This window comes from Amia ocellicauda, chromosome 10, assembly GCF_036373705.1.
Source record: "Amia ocellicauda isolate fAmiCal2 chromosome 10, fAmiCal2.hap1, whole genome shotgun sequence".
NCBI classification, from domain to species: Eukaryota; Metazoa; Chordata; class Actinopteri; order Amiiformes; family Amiidae; genus Amia; species Amia ocellicauda.
The window spans coordinates 11,973,996-11,993,803 of record NC_089859.1 but is presented as its reverse complement, the minus strand read 5'-3'; the positions used below and the strand labels follow the sequence as shown (position 1 = coordinate 11,993,803).

General features: G+C 38.9%; 1 protein-coding gene across 4 annotated transcripts in view; it reads left to right on the top strand.

The window, feature by feature from the left end:
- Window positions 1–17,093, top strand: part of med12 (mediator complex subunit 12) — a 35,408-nt gene extending 18,315 nt beyond the window's left edge. The window contains exons 25-44 of one of the 4 annotated variants that reach the window (XM_066714977.1): window positions 133–246; window positions 1,266–1,429; window positions 2,340–2,519; window positions 4,084–4,155; window positions 4,549–4,718; window positions 5,066–5,227; window positions 5,936–6,047; window positions 6,348–6,437; window positions 6,858–6,967; window positions 8,005–8,140; window positions 8,637–8,786; window positions 9,030–9,398; window positions 9,976–10,126; window positions 12,340–12,557; window positions 12,709–12,780; window positions 12,888–13,117; window positions 13,518–13,722; window positions 14,508–14,780; window positions 16,073–16,154; window positions 16,528–17,093. In XM_066714977.1, coding sequence (XP_066571074.1) covers window positions 133–246; window positions 1,266–1,429; window positions 2,340–2,519; window positions 4,084–4,155; window positions 4,549–4,718; window positions 5,066–5,227; window positions 5,936–6,047; window positions 6,348–6,437; window positions 6,858–6,967; window positions 8,005–8,140; window positions 8,637–8,786; window positions 9,030–9,398; window positions 9,976–10,126; window positions 12,340–12,557; window positions 12,709–12,780; window positions 12,888–13,117; window positions 13,518–13,722; window positions 14,508–14,780; window positions 16,073–16,154; window positions 16,528–16,565 — 3,098 coding nt within the window. In that variant the 3' untranslated portion in view covers window positions 16,566–17,093. Of the gene's footprint in view, window positions 1–132; window positions 247–1,265; window positions 1,430–2,339; window positions 2,520–4,083; window positions 4,156–4,548; window positions 4,719–5,065; window positions 5,228–5,935; window positions 6,048–6,347; window positions 6,438–6,857; window positions 6,968–8,004; window positions 8,141–8,636; window positions 8,787–9,029; window positions 9,399–9,975; window positions 10,127–12,336; window positions 12,558–12,708; window positions 12,781–12,887; window positions 13,118–13,517; window positions 13,723–14,507; window positions 14,781–16,072; window positions 16,155–16,527 lie in introns of all 4 variants that reach the window. The other 3 variants (XM_066714976.1, XM_066714978.1, XM_066714975.1) reach the window with 3 other exon arrangements.
- The last annotated feature ends 2,715 nt before the right edge of the window (window positions 17,094–19,808 follow it).

The window sequence follows — 19,808 nt, the reverse complement described above, 5'->3', positions numbered from 1 at the left end:
TTAAAAAATACATTTGACAGCTGTGATCGTTCTTCTGCCACGCTCATTGCTGTTCAGCCTCCCATGAGAAACACTTAAATATTGTTCAAATACAGCGACACTGATGCCCCTGTCTCCTGATCCAACTCGCAGATAAACAGTCAGTTGGGATCCGTTCTTCTTGTGATCGCCACCTGCTGGCTGCCTCCCAGAACAGCATTGTTGTGGGAGCCGTCTTTGCTGTCCTAAAGGCTGTATTCATGCTAGGTAAGGCTTACTGCTTTTGATCACTGCTTGTTGAGAGTCTTTAAAGCCTGATATTTGAGATGCACAGCCTTACAAAAAGCATTGAGATTGTCATTGGTGATTTAGAGAACTGTAATACTGTAATATTTAGTTTTCCATGTTCCTAAAGCCAGGTTCAGACCATTCTTAATTTGCATTTAGTAGGCACATAGTAAAGTTGTATTTTGTGCATGTACCCACTGTGTTTTGATGGTCAGAAATTTGTAATAGATGCTGTAACATAACCTTTGTGAAATTGCAAGTATGATTTTAACTGGAGGCCTCAAACAATAGAAATCAGGTTATTGCTATTTTCTTTCTGAAAGTTTTATCTGAAATGAGACCCATGATCTGTACACATTTTCATGCCATGAGGTTTCCCACTGTTCATCTCCCAGAGAGAGGTTATTTAAATTTAGAGATTAAGATGTCCAGTACTTTGATTGTCACTTCCATTGTATTACACCAGGGGGCAGCTCAGGCTAATTCTTGTACAAAAGACAATTCATAGTTCATAGGATATATTGCTAGGCAGATTTTACTAGTCAAAAAATTGAAGTATATTTTTTAATTACCCTGAGTTGAACATTTCAAAATGATGTGTTTTTAAATGAACAATTATTAATCCAGTTGATGCTGTTTCTACAGACTTGTTCAAGAGCCTACTTTATCATTTTATATTCCATGTTTGTACAGTTTAATGTGAAATTAATGTGAATGATTTTCTTTCCCACTTTAAACCTATTCATTCCAACCCCTTGATTATAATCTTAGATCATTCAATAAAGTATTTTTTTCAAATAACATTTCCTTAAATATATAGCACAGTGCTAAATAAAGATTTTAAATTCATATTTGTTTCTGACTATTTCAAATGCTGCACATGCAGAGAAATATTACTCTGGCATCTCAATAATTCATTTTAATAAAGAGGGATGGTTATTGGCACTCTTGTCTACCAGTCCCTTGTTGTGCATTCACTCTTTTGTGTCTGTCTCTAGGAGATGCGGAGCTGAAGGGCTCTGGTTTCTCCCATCCCGCTGGGCTGGATGACATTCCGGAGGATGACTTGGGTTCCAAAAAACCAGGTGGCCGAACAGTCTCCATAGAAACGGCCAGCTTGGATGTGTATGCAAAGTATGTGCTGAAGAGTATCTGCCAGCAGGTGAGAGTCGACGAATACACAGGCTTGCCACCGTCTCAGCATAGAGGAATTTCTGAAGACTCCTCAGTATAAGTTGACACTTCATTTGTTTTGGTCTGCATGTCCTGAATGTAAAGAGTGAATATTTGTACACATATGTTACGACTATTAGACGTTTCAAGTAGGTTTAATACCTTTTTTCTCATGCACTCATTACCTGTGAATTTAAAATTGCTTTACAGTCTCTAAAAAAATGTCAGACATCCTAGGTATCGCTAGTAGAGGCAGTTCAAACTAAACCATTCCATTGAGAATTACAAATGGTCTAAAATTAGAATTATGTAAGACTCCAAAAGGGATGCTAAGGGAGCACTTAGGCTACACTTGGCTGCACAATGCAAAGCTGGAATCTGGGACCTCTCTTTTTTTTTTTTTTTTTTTTTTTTTAAGCAGAGGAATTATGTTCTTTTGTATACTGCAGTGATGCTTTCCCTTACGTTTTATTGTGAAACATCAGGTTTGATCATGAAAACGAGGAGTGGTTTTCTAATCATTGCAATTATACTGCTCAGAACCTGCCTAACGGAATAAGACTTTCAAAAGAGAACCATATTTCCTCATCTAGTCTACTGAACAACCTACAAATGCAACTGGAAAGTAATTAAGCTGCTCTTGGATGTATTGTTTAATGTGTGCAAGTGTAAGATTAAGAAATACATTTAAAGTTTTTGTGATTGTTTTTAGGCTGCTTTTGAGCAAATTTAAAGGTTTAGATTCCATTCTTGGATGCGTTTCTGTTAAGAGGCAGCATTTCTGTTATGTCAATTGGTTTCCATCAATATCGGCACCGTAGTTTTCGAGGGGCAGGATGCTCATTTTGTCCAAGGTATGAGTAGAGTTTGTAAAGCTGATGGTTGTCTCTCTTCCTCAGGAGTGGGTAGGGGAGCGGTGTCTCAAGTCCCTCTCCGAGGACAGCAGTGCCCTGCAGGACCCTGTGCTCGTCAACATCCAGGCACAGCGCCTCCTACAGCTCATCTGCTACCCGCACCGCCAGCTAGACAGCGATGAAGGGGAGAACCCACAGAGACAGCGTATTAAGCGCATCCTTCAGGTCAGCCACTGCAAAACATTGCTTTCCAAATCCATTTAATGCACCAAAACAGACCCTTTTATATCTTCCATCTGCATATTAGAAATAGTCAAAAATGGTACCATCTACTCCTATTTAATTGTAGTCGTCTGGCATAGCAAGCTGGTTGCACCAATTTATTATTCAATTTATTTGGTTTGAATAATTTCAGGATTTAGTCTCCAAATTGAAGCGAGCACATTTAAATGTGTACTTCCTCAAAGTGTGCTTGAAGTGTTATAAATGTCTAGGTTTCATTAAATATGGATTCACCAGTGATAGCTAGCATTATAGAAAACATTTTGGCAGAATTTAGGTGACCAAATGCCCCACGTGACTACTCTGATTTTATACAACACTAACAAGACTAGCAAAGGTTAAGGATTTGTTGAGAGCTCAATTAGTTACACCTGAGCCTATGGTCTCAAGGATATGCCCAATTAAATTAATCTTTCACTAAAGCCTGTGAATTTGTGTCTGTCCTGAGTGTACTGGAATTTATTTTTACTTTGAACTAAAACTGAACCTTTTGAATTGATTTACTTAAATTATTTTTCTGTGCTGGACGAAATGCAGCCCAACTCACCATAACAGCATCCTGAGCCAGACCTGCTGGATGCTCAGGAAAGCCAGGCATCTGTTTCCACTGTGTTGGGCAACAACTGCCTTACCAGTGAAAACAGACACTTCTGAGCTGAGGGAATGGATATTTCATTTCCAGCACTGGATGTGACCTGATTGTAGTACATTTACAATATCAACTCTCCCATCGTAACTTTTTCTAGATTGCATTTCACAGAAACATGCAGGGCAGTTTATTTAAGGCACATCATGGAGTGAATGAGAAACCCAGCTTAAAGCTTGCATGATTCAATGAGGCCTTTATGACAAAGTACCTTATGCTGCTCTCCCATAAATAGCAGCAATAGTTGAAGCTAAAAGCTCATCTAGCAGTATTTCTGCTCAGAGATTAATGAGAGGGTGGGGCTATGCAATAAAGTCATTGTCGTCTTCAGGAAGATGACTGCCTCTGTATCTAATGGGCAACTGTTTAGGTATGGGTTAGACATGCGTTTTCTGTACTGATGTACCTTTTTATTAAGCTGAATAGGCTTTGAATCAGTAGTGAGTGTATTTGATTTATTACAGGAGTTACCCAATTGATTAAAAAAAGTCCAACTTGATTTCTTTTTTTTTAAAGTGGTTTGTAGATGGATCAGATCCAGCAGGCACTGAATGATTATTTTCCCCTGACCAGTAAAGAAGTGCTTCAATTTGATTCCAATCGCTTGCAGCTGATATCTCCATTATCAGGTTTTAACACAGCAGTCCGAAAACATAACACCAGAGGGGGATAGGAAACTGGAATGGTCTAATGCGGTCTGTGGGTTATAAGTGGTGAGGCCATCTGGAACTGATGCAGAAAAAGTCTATCAAGTGTTTTTGTTCATCCCAATTCTTTTAGTTTAGGCCCTAACACATTTTGAGCTACTAATACATGTTCCTGCTTAGTTTTTGATGTGATGTACAATTGTATCCCTTTCAGAACATGGATCAGTGGACCATGAGGCAGTCCTCTCTGGAGCTCCAGCTCATGATTAAACAGAGCACAAACAATGTAAGTTTCCAGTGTGCTTCCTTGTAAGGAGTGATTCCATAGCTTATAGTGGTACTTACATTGAGGGATAAGGTTTGCAGAGCAATTGTGAATTGTACCATGTTGTGCTGTGTTTAAGGCATTTTTTTTTTCATTGATTCACTGTAGACTTCCAAATACAAAATAAACAATAACTTAAAAAAAAAACCACATTTTTAATCTGCTTTTTCTGTAACTACATATTTGTGGTGCACCTTAAGTTCCAGAACTGTAGCATTTGACATTTTTAGGAAAAAAAATAATAACCTTTTTGGATGTGTATGTGAAATGGAGTGCTATTTTCAAATAGACGATGTATAACTTGGTCCTTTGTGTTCAGCAGGTTTTTTTTCATTATTTATTTATTTTCTACAGGAGCTGAACTCTCTGCTGGAGAATATTGCAAAGGCTACTATTGAAGTGTTCCAGAAATCTGCCGAAATGAACTCGTGTAATCCCTCGGGGAACGGCTCAGCGGTATCTAGTAACATGGGGGGAACAGTGACCAACAGCAACAATGCCAGCAAGCTGAAACCAGTGCTGAGGTATTTTTTTTTTTTTCCCCCAGACTGATGCTTTCTTAATTTATTTTTGCAGTTTCATAGTGTTATCTGTGTTCTAAAGCAATCCCCAAACCTTACACGAACAGTATTTTTTCTGCCACCCTGTCAAAAAATATAATAAAATTTGAACATAGACTTATGAAGGAAGTATATTAGAATCCCTTCAAAATGTGAAAAGATTAGATATACTCCTATATTTTTTTGCTTGTCTTAGTTAAGCTCTTCCTATCTCTAGCAAACCGGTCTTTCATGAATTATGAATGAGGGTACAGGTGAGTTGACCTTTGTGTCTCATAATATCCTACCCTTCCCTACCTCTGTCACTACAGCTCATCGGAGCGGTCCGGGGTCTGGCTGGTGGCACCTCTGATAGCTAAGCTGCCCACCTCTGTCCAGGGCCACGTGCTTAAGGCTGCAGGGGAGGAGCTGGAGAAGGGCCAGCACCTGGGGTCCTCGTCTCGTAAAGAGAGAGACCGCCAGAAACAGAAGAGGTGAGCATGACTGGACTGGCCCCATTAGCAGCAACAGCAAGTGCACAGACTTTTTTTCCCAGGATGCACAAATATCTTATTGTAGTGCAAAGTTACATGCCGTGTTACATGAATTTAGATTGAACTGCCTGCCTTGGTTAAATGGTTTTTGAATGTATTATTAGTCTGTTGTTTGAAAGCCTGCTATCTGAGTTTGTTCTCCAGATATGATGCTGAAACACAAGGTTATGGATTTTATTTAAAGAACACAAGGCAAATTATAGTGTTACTTGACACCTGCCTTTTTTCATTTTCTAAGCATTCAGGTAGTGCATTACTGTGTATAAAATCTTTGAAAATTTGCATGGTGTTCCTTACCACGAGGAACAATCAATTCAGTGAATGCAAATTTCAAGCAGCTGTTGTTCAGTGACAGTCCACCATTTATTCTGAGCTCGACAGCGCAATCTGAATAATGACTTTGGATAGCGGTCCGTAAATTAGAATAGATCTGAAGCATGGCTCCATCTCGAGAAGGTAAACGGGTAGATTGGTGAGTGGCTGTGGTTGAGAGGGTGAGGTTTTTCTCCATCTTGTGAAAATTAAGCACGGCGAAGTCTCTCTGCAGAACTTGCGCCTGAACACTTGTGCTGAACTGTTTGAATTCGGCACCTTGTGTCTCTAAAACTGCCATCTTGATTGGCTGTTCTGATGTGGCTTTTCTTTCAGCATGTCCCTCCTGAGCCAGCAGCCATTCCTGTCTCTGGTACTGACGTGTCTGAAAGGTCAAGATGAGCAGAGGGAGGGTCTCCTGACGTCTCTTTATAGCCAGGTGCAGCAGGTAGAGAAAACTTGCTAACCCTTACTGGCTTCAGGTGGCATTGCAGTACCTTAAACAAATCATGCTTTATACTATATTATATTATATCTGATGCTGTTTACAAAACTGTTTGAGTTTGTGCTGCAGGAAACCCCTGTCCTCCATCTGCCTTGTGTTTTAGTGTTATTTTAAATGAGTGTTAAGCAACTGGCAGCTGTGATGATGATAAATACAATCACACAACGAATTACAGAATGAATTGCTTCATCCAGAATAGCATGCCTATTTTAATGTTATAGTTAAACAGAACTTACTTCACAGATTGTCACCAACTGGCGTGAGGACCAATATCAGGATGACTGCAAAGCCAAGCAGATGATGCACGAGGCCTTGAAATTGCGGCTCAATCTGGTGAGAACCTTTGCTGAACGCTTTCACGCGACACATTCATCAGTATACACTCTTTCCTGTACGACATGGCACAACCATAAGAGAGGTCATTTAACTATAGCATGATTAGAGGGGAAATTTGTCTGACTGACATGGAGTTAAAAACAGAATCCTGGATTGTATTAGATATTTTGCTGAAGTGAAATTGTAATATAGAAGCCGTACTCTGCATTTCAGTTACCTATCTATTTAATTGATCCTTATTTATTTATTATTATTTATTTATTTTCCCCCCACCTTTCCTGATATTTGATAATGACACTTGTTCTAGGTGGTCTTGTGTGCTTTCCTTACTAAATCTGTGGTTCTGTGCCAGTGCGCTTTTCATTGCAAAAGATGTCTTTCTTTTGACCTGTCACCTGTGGTTTTGTTTCCCTGCAGGTGGGTGGCATGTTTGATACGGTACAGCGCAGCACACAGCAGACTACTGAGTGGGCAGTACTGCTCCTGGATATCATCAGCAGTGGCACTGTGGACATGCAGTCTAACAAGTAGGCAAACATCTGCTTCTCTCCCCTACTGTGCCTGAATTTCATGTCCTGTTTCATTCCAGCAGTGAAGATCTGAAATATGTTCAGAACACTTAAGGTTCCACACCCATTCAAACTACTTAAAGCCTAATCTTAAATTTTGTTTGCTTGTATGGGCTGGACTCATTCACAGGTGTTTTTTCTTTTGCCCTTCTGTGTTGAGTGAAGGAATCCAACTTGTATGTGTAGCCTTTCATTGGCTTCCCAGCTGTGCCAAATTTGACTTTTTTTTTTAATAGTGTAAAGCCTAGAGCCACCTTGGCTAAATATCGAAAGCATAGCTAATTGTTATAACTGATCTACTGTCAGCAGACTTGGATCGCTCTGTTAAGTGTGCTTCTCTTTAACCTTTTTTTGTCTGGATTTAATCGCTCTGTGTGAAAGCTTTAAGATGAATGTAGAAAGCCTTTTTTCTTTTTTGACAGGCAGGTTTATAGATACCTTTACAAAATTCAGTTTTGGTCTGTACATTTTAATTTATAAAAATAGACTGAAGAAAAAAAAAAAAAAATAGTGTCTCCAGCATAATCTTCTTAAGCTATTTTGAATAGTTTATGATCCAGTGTTTGAAGTCATGGATGAATGATGCATGCACCAGAGCTGTTGTTCCATGGTAGGCTTTGAAATCTAGAGCTCATTTTCTTTCACACTGTGAAGTTGTTACTAGACTTATTTGCTATGGTTGGATGTTTTTCTGATTATTTTGAAACTATAAGCTACAAGCCAGTCTACAAATATCTTTAGTTAGAACTCTATTGGGTCTGAAAGGATTGATTTTTGAACACTGGAGGTTGGGAAGGATATTGACTATGGTTCATCTCTCATACAACTGATTTTTTTAAATATATATGTTTTAAATATAAAAATATACCTTCTGAGCACACCACTCATTGTGGTGATTTAGTGTGGCATGTTTTTCGCTGTGTAGAAATTCCTCCTGTAAGTTCTCTCTTTCCTTATTTTAGTGCTCAGTTTACCTATTTTATCTGTTTTTGCAGCGAGCTCTTCACCACTGTTCTGGACATGCTCAGCGTACTCATTAATGGCACACTGGCTGCAGACATGTCTAGCATCTCTCAGGGCAGCATGGAGGAAAACAAAAGAGCCTACATGAATCTGGTCAAGAAACTCAGGGTAAGGCATGGCTGGCCATCCCAGGATCACATTGTTGGGATTTACTTATTTTGGTTCCAATTTAGTTTCCAACTCTGAATTCTGTTTGTCGAGAGCAACATTGCTATAATGTATTTTCATATTTGAATAGCTAAAGTTATAGCTCTGATATTGAATGTAATGTAATCCTAAATAACATACATGTCTTGTCAAATGCACATTCCCTGCAAACAGTTTTATTGTTCAGCCTTGTTAAGATTTAATTCTTAAACAAGCTGGTTCAGGCAATTAAATGTGTGGTGAAGCTGTCAGATGTAAGGATGACTATGAATGATTACCTGCTGGGAAAATGACTCTGGCAGCTGTACGAATTGAAGTTAGTTTATAAGCCTGATTGATTTTATTGGAGTTCCCTCATGGAGTTAGATTTTCAAAAACTGGTGTTTATCTGAAGTTTTTAACTCCTTGTTCTGAGGTATTTTGAAAACCTGGCCTTTTTACCCCACTCCTCCTACAGAAAGAGCTGGGAGACCGTCAGTCCGAGAGCTTGGAGAAAGTGCGCCAGCTGTTGCCCCTCCCCAAACAGACCCGGGATGTCATCACCTGTGAGCCCCAGGGATCTCTCATTGACACCAAGGGCAATAAGATTGCAGGCTTTGAGAAGGAGGTGACTGCACACACTATCCATCTGTCCTTGAACTCTACTTTTAATTGTAGTGTCTTACAGTTGCCTATGTAGTTCATGTTGTCTGATAGGGTTTGATTGTTTTAGTTTTCGTCATCTGAAATGCATATTCTTTAAATATTTGAAATAAACTGAACTTAAATCAATTAATAGAATAAATCAACTTGATGTAAAAAATATTTAGATCCCTGCTTCAATATAAGTGAAAACCACTCTCTCAAACAGGGCTTACAAGTGTCTACAAAGCAGAAAATTTCCCCGTGGGATGTATTTGAGGGTCTGAAGCACTCTGCTCCCCTTTCCTGGGGATGGTTCGGCACGGTGCGGGTTGACCGCAAGGTAACCAAGTTTGAAGAGCAGCAGCGTCTCCTCCTGTATCACACCCACCTCAAACCCAAGCCACGCAGCTATTACCTGGAGCCCCTGCCATTGCCCCCCGAGGAAGAAGAGCCCCCGACCCCCGTTCCCCCCGAGCCAGAGAAGAAGCTGGAGCCTGTGAAGCCCGAGAAAAGTGCGCCTGCCGTCTCCACCGACTCGAAACAAAAGAAAACGAGCAACAAGAAGAAACGCAACCAATCCACCAACAAATCAGAGGTTAGTGCAGAAGGCAAACAAAGAGAAACTACAATACAAGAAATTGGCGCACATCAGTTCCCCGCCATATCATGCCAATGCCAGTCTAAGCGTTCTACAGAAGAGCAATTGTTAAGCTTGTATAATGATTTTGGAGTTAAAAGCTTGTGGAAAAAGTCTTAAGCTTAGTTTATGAAAGTGTCAGTAGTAGTCCTAAAATCTAATCATCATATTAAGCTCCTGAGGCAATATGCTGCCTGATAAAAAGAGCCTGTAACCACTGGGAAAATGAATGTCTGGCAGTGTGTGTCATATGTGTTTAGTTCTTAAAAAAGGCATTCTATATGAGTCGACTCAATCTGCAATTTATTTCCCAGAAATTGTTAAAGACACGATTGCCTGCTGAATTTAGCCTTCAAAATAATGTTTTTATCTTTCAAAATATAAGGGTTTTTTGGCTGTATAATTCTGCCTATGGTTGAGCAAACATAATACTCTTGAGTGTACATTTCTATAAAAAAATACATAATGCAAGAGAAACGTGAATGAAGTGGTTTTAACTCGTTTGGGATAATGTTTTTGTTTCTGGTCACTCCAGGAATATTCAGCCAGCACACCGCGGGGGATGTCTTATGGGGCAGGGATGCCTCCCGAGATCATGCCAAGTCAGCACGGGCACCCATTCAACAGAATAGTATATGGACAGCAGCCAATAGGGATGTATACACAAAACCAACCCCTGCCAGCAGGTAAGGGGGCAGCAGATCACCCAGACCTCCCTCTGAGGGACCTCATTGCTCCAGTCAGGAGTTAATCACACTGATTTCATGTTAGGAAGGACTGTTTTAATTTTTAATTTACCTGTATGTGAACATGTAGAGTTTATTTCTAAAGACACAGACCTGATGCAGGTTAGTTGGCATTCATGTAAACAATACAATTTCACCCTCCCCCCTTACTTTCTTTTCTGTGGTCATAATTTTAACAGCTCTGCATCAGTAATTAAATCTGATCACATTTATACCAACAGTCTTCCCACACACAAGATGGGATTGTGCGTGCTTAATACCCCCAGTTCCGCTCTGCACATGTCTGGTCTCCCAGTATCAGCTTGAGATATTAAAATACTTTTTTTTTATCAAGAGATTAAAACCTCATCCCTGAACAGGTTACCACCGTTCAAGAGCCAAATTAATCATTTGTGGAGGCTGCTGGAATTGTTGGGGGGATGTGTGTGTGTGTGTATATATATACACAATATGTATGTATATAGCTTCTCTGAACATGTGCTGACCAAACTGAGTCAAAGTGCGCAGGAGTGTTAGTCCCCAGGGAAGACTTAAGTCTGTATTGATCCTTGTATGCTGATCAGAGCAATAGCCTATATATAGAACTGCCCTGTTTAGTATTAATGTGCTTTGTAAATTCCTAAAGAGCTATAGGACAAATGGTTACTGCGCTGAGGCTAAGTAAAGGGGCATATTAATCAAAAGGAAAGCTTTCACTCTCAAAAGATCTAATTGAAGCCCTAATCAAAGCATATTTTACCCTACGAAATGCAGTATACCATTACCAAGGTCCATAAAAGTGACGCATAAAAAAAAAAGTGATTTAAAGAAACATTTAAGAATATTTAATAAGTTAATTTTCAAATAAAAATGAATAAACAAGTTACTGTAGAAGAAATCTTCAAAAAAAAAAAAAAAAAAAAAAAAAGTTTGCTTTTAGTATTGTAAATCAGAGCTGCATTTCCATCATATACCTCTTCTGTATTAATTTCATCCCCTGCAGAGAATTATCTGTATTTAAAAACATAATGTTGTATTGTATGTCAATTTCAGGGTATGCTGTTCCAAACTAAGGGAACTTCTATGTTAGATTTAATGAAAATCTATTTTATTTTTATTTTTTCCACTCTAAAGATGTGCATCTAATCCCTTTGTGTATGATACATTATACATTAATACGTTGTGTGAAGTGTGATTCCCTCTCAAACTGCACGAGGTGACATCTCTTATACAATAAGATTCCTTTCAAATGATGTCAGAGTCGAGCTGTTTACACTTAAAATGGTGTCCTACATGGAGCTCTGTTGGTTTGCAGGGGCAAACACAATGTACGTTTATGTACACTGCTCAGAGGGTATTCGGTGCAAACCAGTGTGATTAAGTGTCACGCCAGAGTGTTACAGCAAAGTGTTTGAATGCTGTTAAAGGCGCTAAACTAAGCGTGATATAGTGGTGAAAGGCTGTATTAGTGGTTTGACTATGCTCGGTAACATTAGTTTTCAATACCATAAAGAATAAGCTATTTAGAATGCACTAAATGTGTTTATGTAAATGTTAGTTAATATTATATTTTGAAAGCATTTTTTTAAAATCCAGCCTATAGAATGAAATCCTTTTAGGTACTCTGCCTTTTAAAGAATGAGTGCATTGATTCTTCATCCCACATGTTTGTAGCAGGATTATAAATAAATGTGGAAAAGCATTTCTTTGCCAAAGTGCATCTTCATCGTGTATGGATCAGAACAGATCAGAATATACCATTATGAAGTTGTTTACCACTGTAGGTAGTATAGAACAAAAGGGGATTGTAAAATCAATGAGTGTGCCTGCCGATCTATACGCTGGATTCAGTTCAGAAAGTACCTGCTCCTGACTTTCATGAGAAGTTAGGTTTGGGGTTAATTTCCTATAAATAATTACCATTTTGTAACCAGTTAAATTATTAGGGAACAATTACAAAATGATTAGTTTCAGTTTATATTATTTGCAATGTGATTAAATAAGAGGTATGTCCTGACTTTTTTTAAAACACTTTAGTATTAACTATTATTTCCAATTATTTAATTGGTATTTCTGATCACTGAAAACATCCCCCTGTGTGTTACCATTAATGTTTGTCCTGACTCTTAGGCTCCTGATATGTACGAACTCTGAGCTCTCTCTTCTTTCAGGAGGTCCCCGGTTAGACACCACATATCGGCCACCCCGCAACATTTCAATGGGAAAATTAATGCAAAGCCGACCCCCTTATCCAGGCATGATGCCTGCGATGCCAGGGGGCGTGGGAGGCATGATGGGAATGGAGCAGACTGCGTACAAAATTGGAGCCTACAAGCCGCAGCCGCCCATGCAACAGGGACAAATTGCACGTCAGCATCTTCAGGCCAAGCTGGTGAGAACATGGGCTGTGGGAAGATATTCGCTTTTTTTTTTTTTTTTTTTTAACCTTAACTAATTAATGAGTGAACCTAGAATTAAACTGCAACTTGTACCAGAACTATAAATCTCATCTGAGTGTCATTCTTTTTCTCTCCATTTGCCAGAATCAAACAATGGGGCAACAGGTACGACAGATGCCCCCGAATGCCTCGTACGGGTCCATGCAGCCATCACAGGTAACTCCACCTTCTGTTTCCAGTGGCAGTTCATATTTGAAATTTGCTGTACTTGACCCCTAGCTTACTTCTCTAATTAATTAATTGATGTATTTTTCTTGGTCCAGAATATTTCCCAGGGCTATACTCCATACGGCGCACATATGGGGATGCAGCAACACCCCTCCCAAGCTAGTGGAATGGTTCTCCCTACATATACTAACCAGCCCTTCCAAGGCACCCACCCGGCTGCCAACCCTGCCATGCTGGACTCTCTGAGGCAGATGCAACAGAGGCCAAGTGGATATGTTCATCAGCAGGCACCGGGCTATGTGCACACCATGCAAAGCACACCGCGGTAAGAGTAATGGTTACAAATTTTGAAAACCAGCAGGGCAGCAGTTAATGATTTTTTATTTGTCTTCAAAACTAGACCTCTTTGGAAATTAATCAAAATCAAATACCATCAGAAAACATGGCATAGTGGAAGAGAATGCCATTTGCTATGATCCACCTACATAGTTAGTCATTGTATAATTTTCTAATACGTGGATAAGATTGAATGACTTTCATTTAATGACTCTTCAGCATTTAGTTAAAGGAAATGGAGAATTAAAAAATAAAATACCCTGACCAAGCTGCTCTGTGAAATGCAAAATGCTTAATACATGTATGCACAGTCTTAAAATAACTTTTATGACTCATCGTGAGATGCAATAGGATTTACCCTTGTGTGGCTTTATGAAACATGTCCGCAGGTTTGCCCACCAGCCCATCCAGCAGGCTTCTCTAATGCAGGGGCTGAGTCACATGGCTAACCAGGGTGTGCATCCAGGCATGAGATCGAATCAAATGCTAGCTGAGCAGCAACAGCAGGCACAACAGCAACAGCAGCAACAGGCACAGCAACAGGCACAGCAGCAGCAGCAGCAGCAGTACTTGAGACAGCAGCAAGCTCTGAGGGTAAGCATGTTTTCCCTTTGTACATTTGGGGAAATGAAACCCATGTATCCCACCATTTTTATTTTTGTACAGTACAATAGAAGTGACAGAATGTAATGCCACAATATTCATCTTTATTTCTCAGACACAGTGAAAAATCATTCAAGGAGCTTCCAAAATGTTCAATAAAATGTTTCCTGTCCCTTAAAAAAAATGTAGAACTAATGATGGATTTCTTTTTTAAACTGGTTTTGATTGGTATATGGTGTTTGTGTGCATTTTTAAGGACTTCTTACCTTATTGATGATTGACTGAATGAATTGGTCAATTTCAGACCAGAAGAGGTCCTGCATTCCCATAAGACCAAAGTTTTAACTGTTTACATGCCGCCCCATTATTTTTGGGTCTTCCACGATCCAAGACCTTACTCACGTATGTAGGGTCTTCCTAGCCTGAGCTGCTACAGGCTTGCACAATTGTCCATTTCTCTGTACAGGACTAATTTGCAAATGCTCGCGGTGTAGTTGGTCAGCTGATTTAACCCTTTACAATATATATATATATATATATATATATATATATTATTTTTTTTCTTTCATTTGATACAAGATAAATGCATATGGCACAAACTATCAGGAAGCTACACATACATAAACAGGAACATAACAGGAAAACTAAGTGTAGTGTAAAGGGTTAATATCTAGGATGGATCAGAGTGAGGTAATCTTATTTGCTTTATACAAAGAAAATATACTGTTTTTCTGTTTTGGTTAAATTAGTCTAATTTCACACCCTGTGGTTTTTAGCAGCAGCAGCAGCAGCAGCAGCAGCAGCAGCAACAGGCGCAGCAACAACAGCAACAGCAACAGGTGCAGCAACAACAGGTGCAGCAACAACAGGTGCAGCAACAACAGGCGCAACAACAGCAACAACAACAGCAGCAGCAGCAGCAGCAACAGCAGCAGGTACAACAGCAACAGCAGCAGGTCCAGCAACAGCAGGTTTCAGCTGCCCAACCCCCAGCACAAGCCCCGCCACAGAGCTTGGGCATGCAACCTCTGCCCCCCCAGCAGCCCATGGTAAGGCGCTGTGCATCTGAAGCATTTCTCAGTATTCACATCCACTTGCAGTAAGGAATTCAAAATGAATCTTACTTAGTCACAGTTTCTTAGCCTTCAGATCTCGTCTCCCCATTGGAACTTTAACCTCTGTATATTTACTTCTAAAATCCCAGATATACTTGGATTCTGTGCCCTAAAGCACTGCACATACGTGATCCATGTCTACATTATTGTGACCTTTTAACTCAACTTGTCAATTGCTCGGTGAATATCGCAGCAAGCTCAGTTTAAGAGAAGAGACAATATCAAAGAGAACCTGTATACCATGTAAAAGGTATTTGACTGTACAAGATCAGCTTAAAATGAATGAAGCTACATCTTGCTGTTTGAAAACGGCTTGTTCCTTGTACACATGGTGGTAGCTGTGTTTATCTTTGGATGAACAAAGAGCTACAGCATCCTGTCTAGTCTTGAGAGAGAGAGAACTCAATGTTCTCTGAGCTCACTCAGTGCAGACAGAAATATATGGTTTTAACATGTGTTTCTGTTGAAGTCATAAATGCATGTTTTAAATGAGAGCCTACAGTCTCTCAGCACTGAGATGATGAAAAGCAAGACCTGCCTTTGCGCCTAGCTAAGAGCAAAAACATATTTTCTTAGGATCTCTGCATGATAGCAGTTTTATTTTGGATCACTCCTGTCTGAGCTTGTCGCCGAAGCACTGACTTGCCTTAATGTCCATCTGTTTCAATGTGCTGGGCACTGGCCTGGTTTAGTAATTATCATCTCTCATGGGATCCAATGCTGCGGTCAAGAGCCCTGCCATCAGAGGAATTACAGGAATTGAAATTGGACTGTTCTTTCGGAAGCAAAGGATAAGAAATCTAGTCCATAACATGAGTGAGATATATGTCCATGCATGTCTATTAGGGCCAGTAGTACCTAGAGTGAACTTGAATGTGTAAATAGAGAGATTTGATTTACTATTAGAGGAGTTTAAACGTGGGTCAGATGTAATCTGTGGGCTTCAAAATTTACTCTCCCAAAGTTGACTAATTGACAATACTCCCTCGTCTATCCCAGTTTATAATAATACAAACTGAACATTTGTAGCGCCAACTCAACTTTATACTCTATCTTAATCTCATTTGTTCTTCAAGCAAAATCAGCATTTTTTTAAACATAGTATTTATGTATTTATTTACATTGTATGTGAAGATGTATAAGACCAGTAACACCTCCCCCCCAAGATAATGTTAAACCAAACAGAACTAAGCACATTAAGTGATGGTATATTATTGTTTTGTTAGTTTCCACGACAGGGTATGCAGCAAACACAGCAGCAACAGCAGACTGCAGCCCTCGTCAGACAGCTCCAGCAACAGCTCTCAAGTAAGGACTGCCCTTTGTTTCTGCCTACAAACTGTTGTGCACCACACTTGAATCAAATAGCAACATTTTTATGTAACAACAGAAACATGCAATAGTTTAATTTAAAAGCAAACTACAAGGTTACTAAATAGATTGCATTATACTCCGCCATAGATTGCATATGACATTTATTAATATGTCTGGTAACTTTAAGGCCCAGTTTAGTGGAAACCTCTTATGTTCTCTTTGTCAGTACACTTCAAATGAAAACCGAACACTTAAATCTAAAGACAGTAATCGGAATAAAGGCAGCAGACAGACCAATGAAAATGTCTAAATGAGTCTAAACTGAAGTCTCTCTAAGGTTTTCACTTTTGTTTTTGTCCTTTTACAGATACTCAGCCTCAACAGAATAACACCTCTTATTACTGATCTTGGGCCTGTTTTATGAACATGAAAAAACCTAAATGGATTGCATCCAAGATCCTCGATGTCTGCACCTCCCATCCCCGCAGAGGATTGGCAGATTTGTATTCAGTGCTGCAGGGCACCTTTTAAAGGGTGACACTTAAGTCAGCATAAGGAAATTCCTCTGCTGGAAGCCGATCATGTGTTGAGAATGAGGGTAGGGCTGGAGAAGAGGGGATTATTTATGCCACTGGCTTGGAAGACTCCTCTTCTCTAAAACATTAAAACAACAAAATGACACTCGCCCGTGATTCTTGCTGAACTCTATGGACTCCACTTGAATATAATGTGTAATTCCTTACTCCAAAGAGGAATCCTGCTGTTCAATAGGGATCAGCAGAGCTCATGGAGAACGATGGAGGAGTATATGTATAAAAAAACAAAAAAAAGAAATGAAAGTACAAGAAATTATAAGAATAATGCAATTTTTTATTTTAATTTGTACAATTTGTTTTGGTTTTATTTCTCATTAAAAAAAATCATGTCAGTTTTTATCAGTTTTGAGAAGTCTGTTAGTTATATATAGTGTGTGTGTGTGTGTGTATATATATATAATATATTGGTAGTCTTTACACACTTAACATTCAATACAGAGAAAATTATTAATCTCAGTACACCCAAATGATTTTATATTCATTCCATACCTTTCCTAGATTTCCTCTTTTGTGATGAGAACCATTTAAACTTAATTGAACTTGGATTTATTCTTTGCGGGCAGTGCTGTGACAAATGAAGAATGTTAAAGGTTTATTTATTTAAATAATGTCTGTTGGCCAGCACTGTGGAAGGTGTATCCAGCAAATGTGAATTCTTGTTTATTTTTCAATCTTCCCCTGACCCTGGATAATAGAGGACTGCAATAAAGAGGGTATAATATAAATCAAGGGAAGCAAGTCTGCAAATAATGTGTTTATTAGAAACAATATGCAGCTCATGACAAAAATAACAGTGCAGTGCTGGGGGGAAAAAAATATTCCCTTAGCATGTGGATTTAAAAAAGTATATATTAAAAAGGCGGTTTCCAGTCATCTACAGTCAACATTTTGAAATGTACCCTAGTTTCTGAAATCAAGATATTTTGATTCAGTGGAACCAGAAAAAAAGATACAACAATTATTCTTCTAGACTCCCTGAGTTAAGAAAACAGGACCTGGTCATGTCAAAGATGTTGAATCAATGGGACCTTCAATGACCAGATTGAAAGAGTTGAGCTGCAATCAAGGACATTCAAAATGTGGCATTTTTATCTAGCAGCTGTCCATGGCAGCAAATAGTACGATTACTGCTTTTTGATTGCAAATGTTACCCTTAATTTCAATGCATAATTTTATATACATCATATAATATACACACAATACTATTAATTAACCACTTAACTGGATTGCCAATTACATAAGATCAGTCTACTTATGTTTGTCTTGCAAGGTTTATATGTATAAGAACATCTCTGCCTTCACAATGCAACAGTGCTAAGCAGTAAGGGTCCAGTTTTAAATCTCAAAATGCTTACAACCTTGAAACTATTCTTAAATCAGTTAAATGTAGCACAAATAAACAGGTTGTTAAGTAATTGGGAGCAGTGACCAACACAGGAATAATGAGAATAGTTTGTCCATATTGGTTAGCTACAACTTAAAGCCTGGAGATTAACTTCTTATTCCCTGCAACAGCTTAACTGCTATTTTATAACTTTTGACAGCTTTGCCCTATATTTGTCTATTGGTAATGTTTTTGATTGACATTTTCTGTCATGGGAACTCCCTTCCTGCAGGCTATATTGCACGCTTTATTTGCATAACGTTTGTTCCCAGCAGTGGTCCTTTTTTAGTTTTCCAAATTTCAAACTAGGGTACTTGTTTAATATCTTTACTTTCTAAAGATTTTACCAGCTGGGGGAAATTAATTTGCATGAGAGGAGTGTGACTGTTTTGCAGCCAGTATGATGGAGGAAAAAAACTGTCAAACCTCACTTGAGGCTTATTATGGACTGCCTAAAAAACAACGAACATTATATATCATTATATATTAACATTGCTGGGAGTGGGGCAGACAAGATTAGTTACAGCAATGTTCTTTTAAATTGAATTTCAATAGGGAAGGATTTACTGCCTTATTTACTGAACTCGTCCTTTATGGAGTTCTGCAAAGGTCAGACAACATGGTCTAATGTATATGATTCTTAAGTGTAGTGAAGAACATGAATTTGTAAATGACGTATAAACACTGTGGCATGTGGCTCTTTAGTAGCAGCAATGAGTGATTGGTTTAGAGTAGGAATAGTCCTATACTAGCCCTTCCAATCCAATGCGGTACTGGTCATTGATATACTGCTCCTTAATGATAACATTTAATTAATCTTAACTTCACTTTAATCTTAATTAAACAATTAACAAACTGTACCAAAATCCATCAATGGAATAGATTAGTGTTAGATACTGGACTATACCAAAACTAGTGCCTAGACTTGAAATCCAATTAACAGACAAGGAGACCTACTGTTATATATTCATTGCCTTGCAGCAGTATTCACCTACCATACATTTCACATTTTGTTGAATTACAAATAAAGCCAATTTTTTTTAAACCAAAACCTCCAAAGAATAAAAATCAGTTCCTGCTGATCCTCAAAGCATGATGCTGACACCACTATGCTTTACAATTGGGATGGTGTTGATGGGGTGGTGTGCTGGGCATGTTGCCACATGTCTACAGTATCATTTACATGCTTTGTTGCAAACACATGCAAGTTTTAAGATGTGTCTTTTTCAGTAATTGCTACTTTCTTGCCACTTGCTCACACAGGACAGCTTTGTAGGTACTGATGTATGAACACTGCCACTTCTCGGGCAGAACTTTGTAAATCACTGTTGGCTTCACAATGGCATCCTTAACAAGTGTCCTGCTTGCCCAGCTGCTCAGTTTGGAAGGGTAGCCTGATCTGGGTAGTGATTGGGTGATATGAAGGACCTTTCACTTCTTAATGATGATCTTTACTGTATTCATGGACTGACATTTTCTTTTAAAGTTCTGATATTTCTGCCACTTTGTATTGACTTTCAGAAACCTTTTGGTCTTCATGGTTGGTTTGTCATCCCTTTGTGAGTTGTGGCTTTAACTTCAGTATTTAACTGAGAAAACTTACAGAAATGCATGACTTTACTCTAAATACCATAACATAAGTTTTGTAACGTTTTGCAGAGAGAGAAT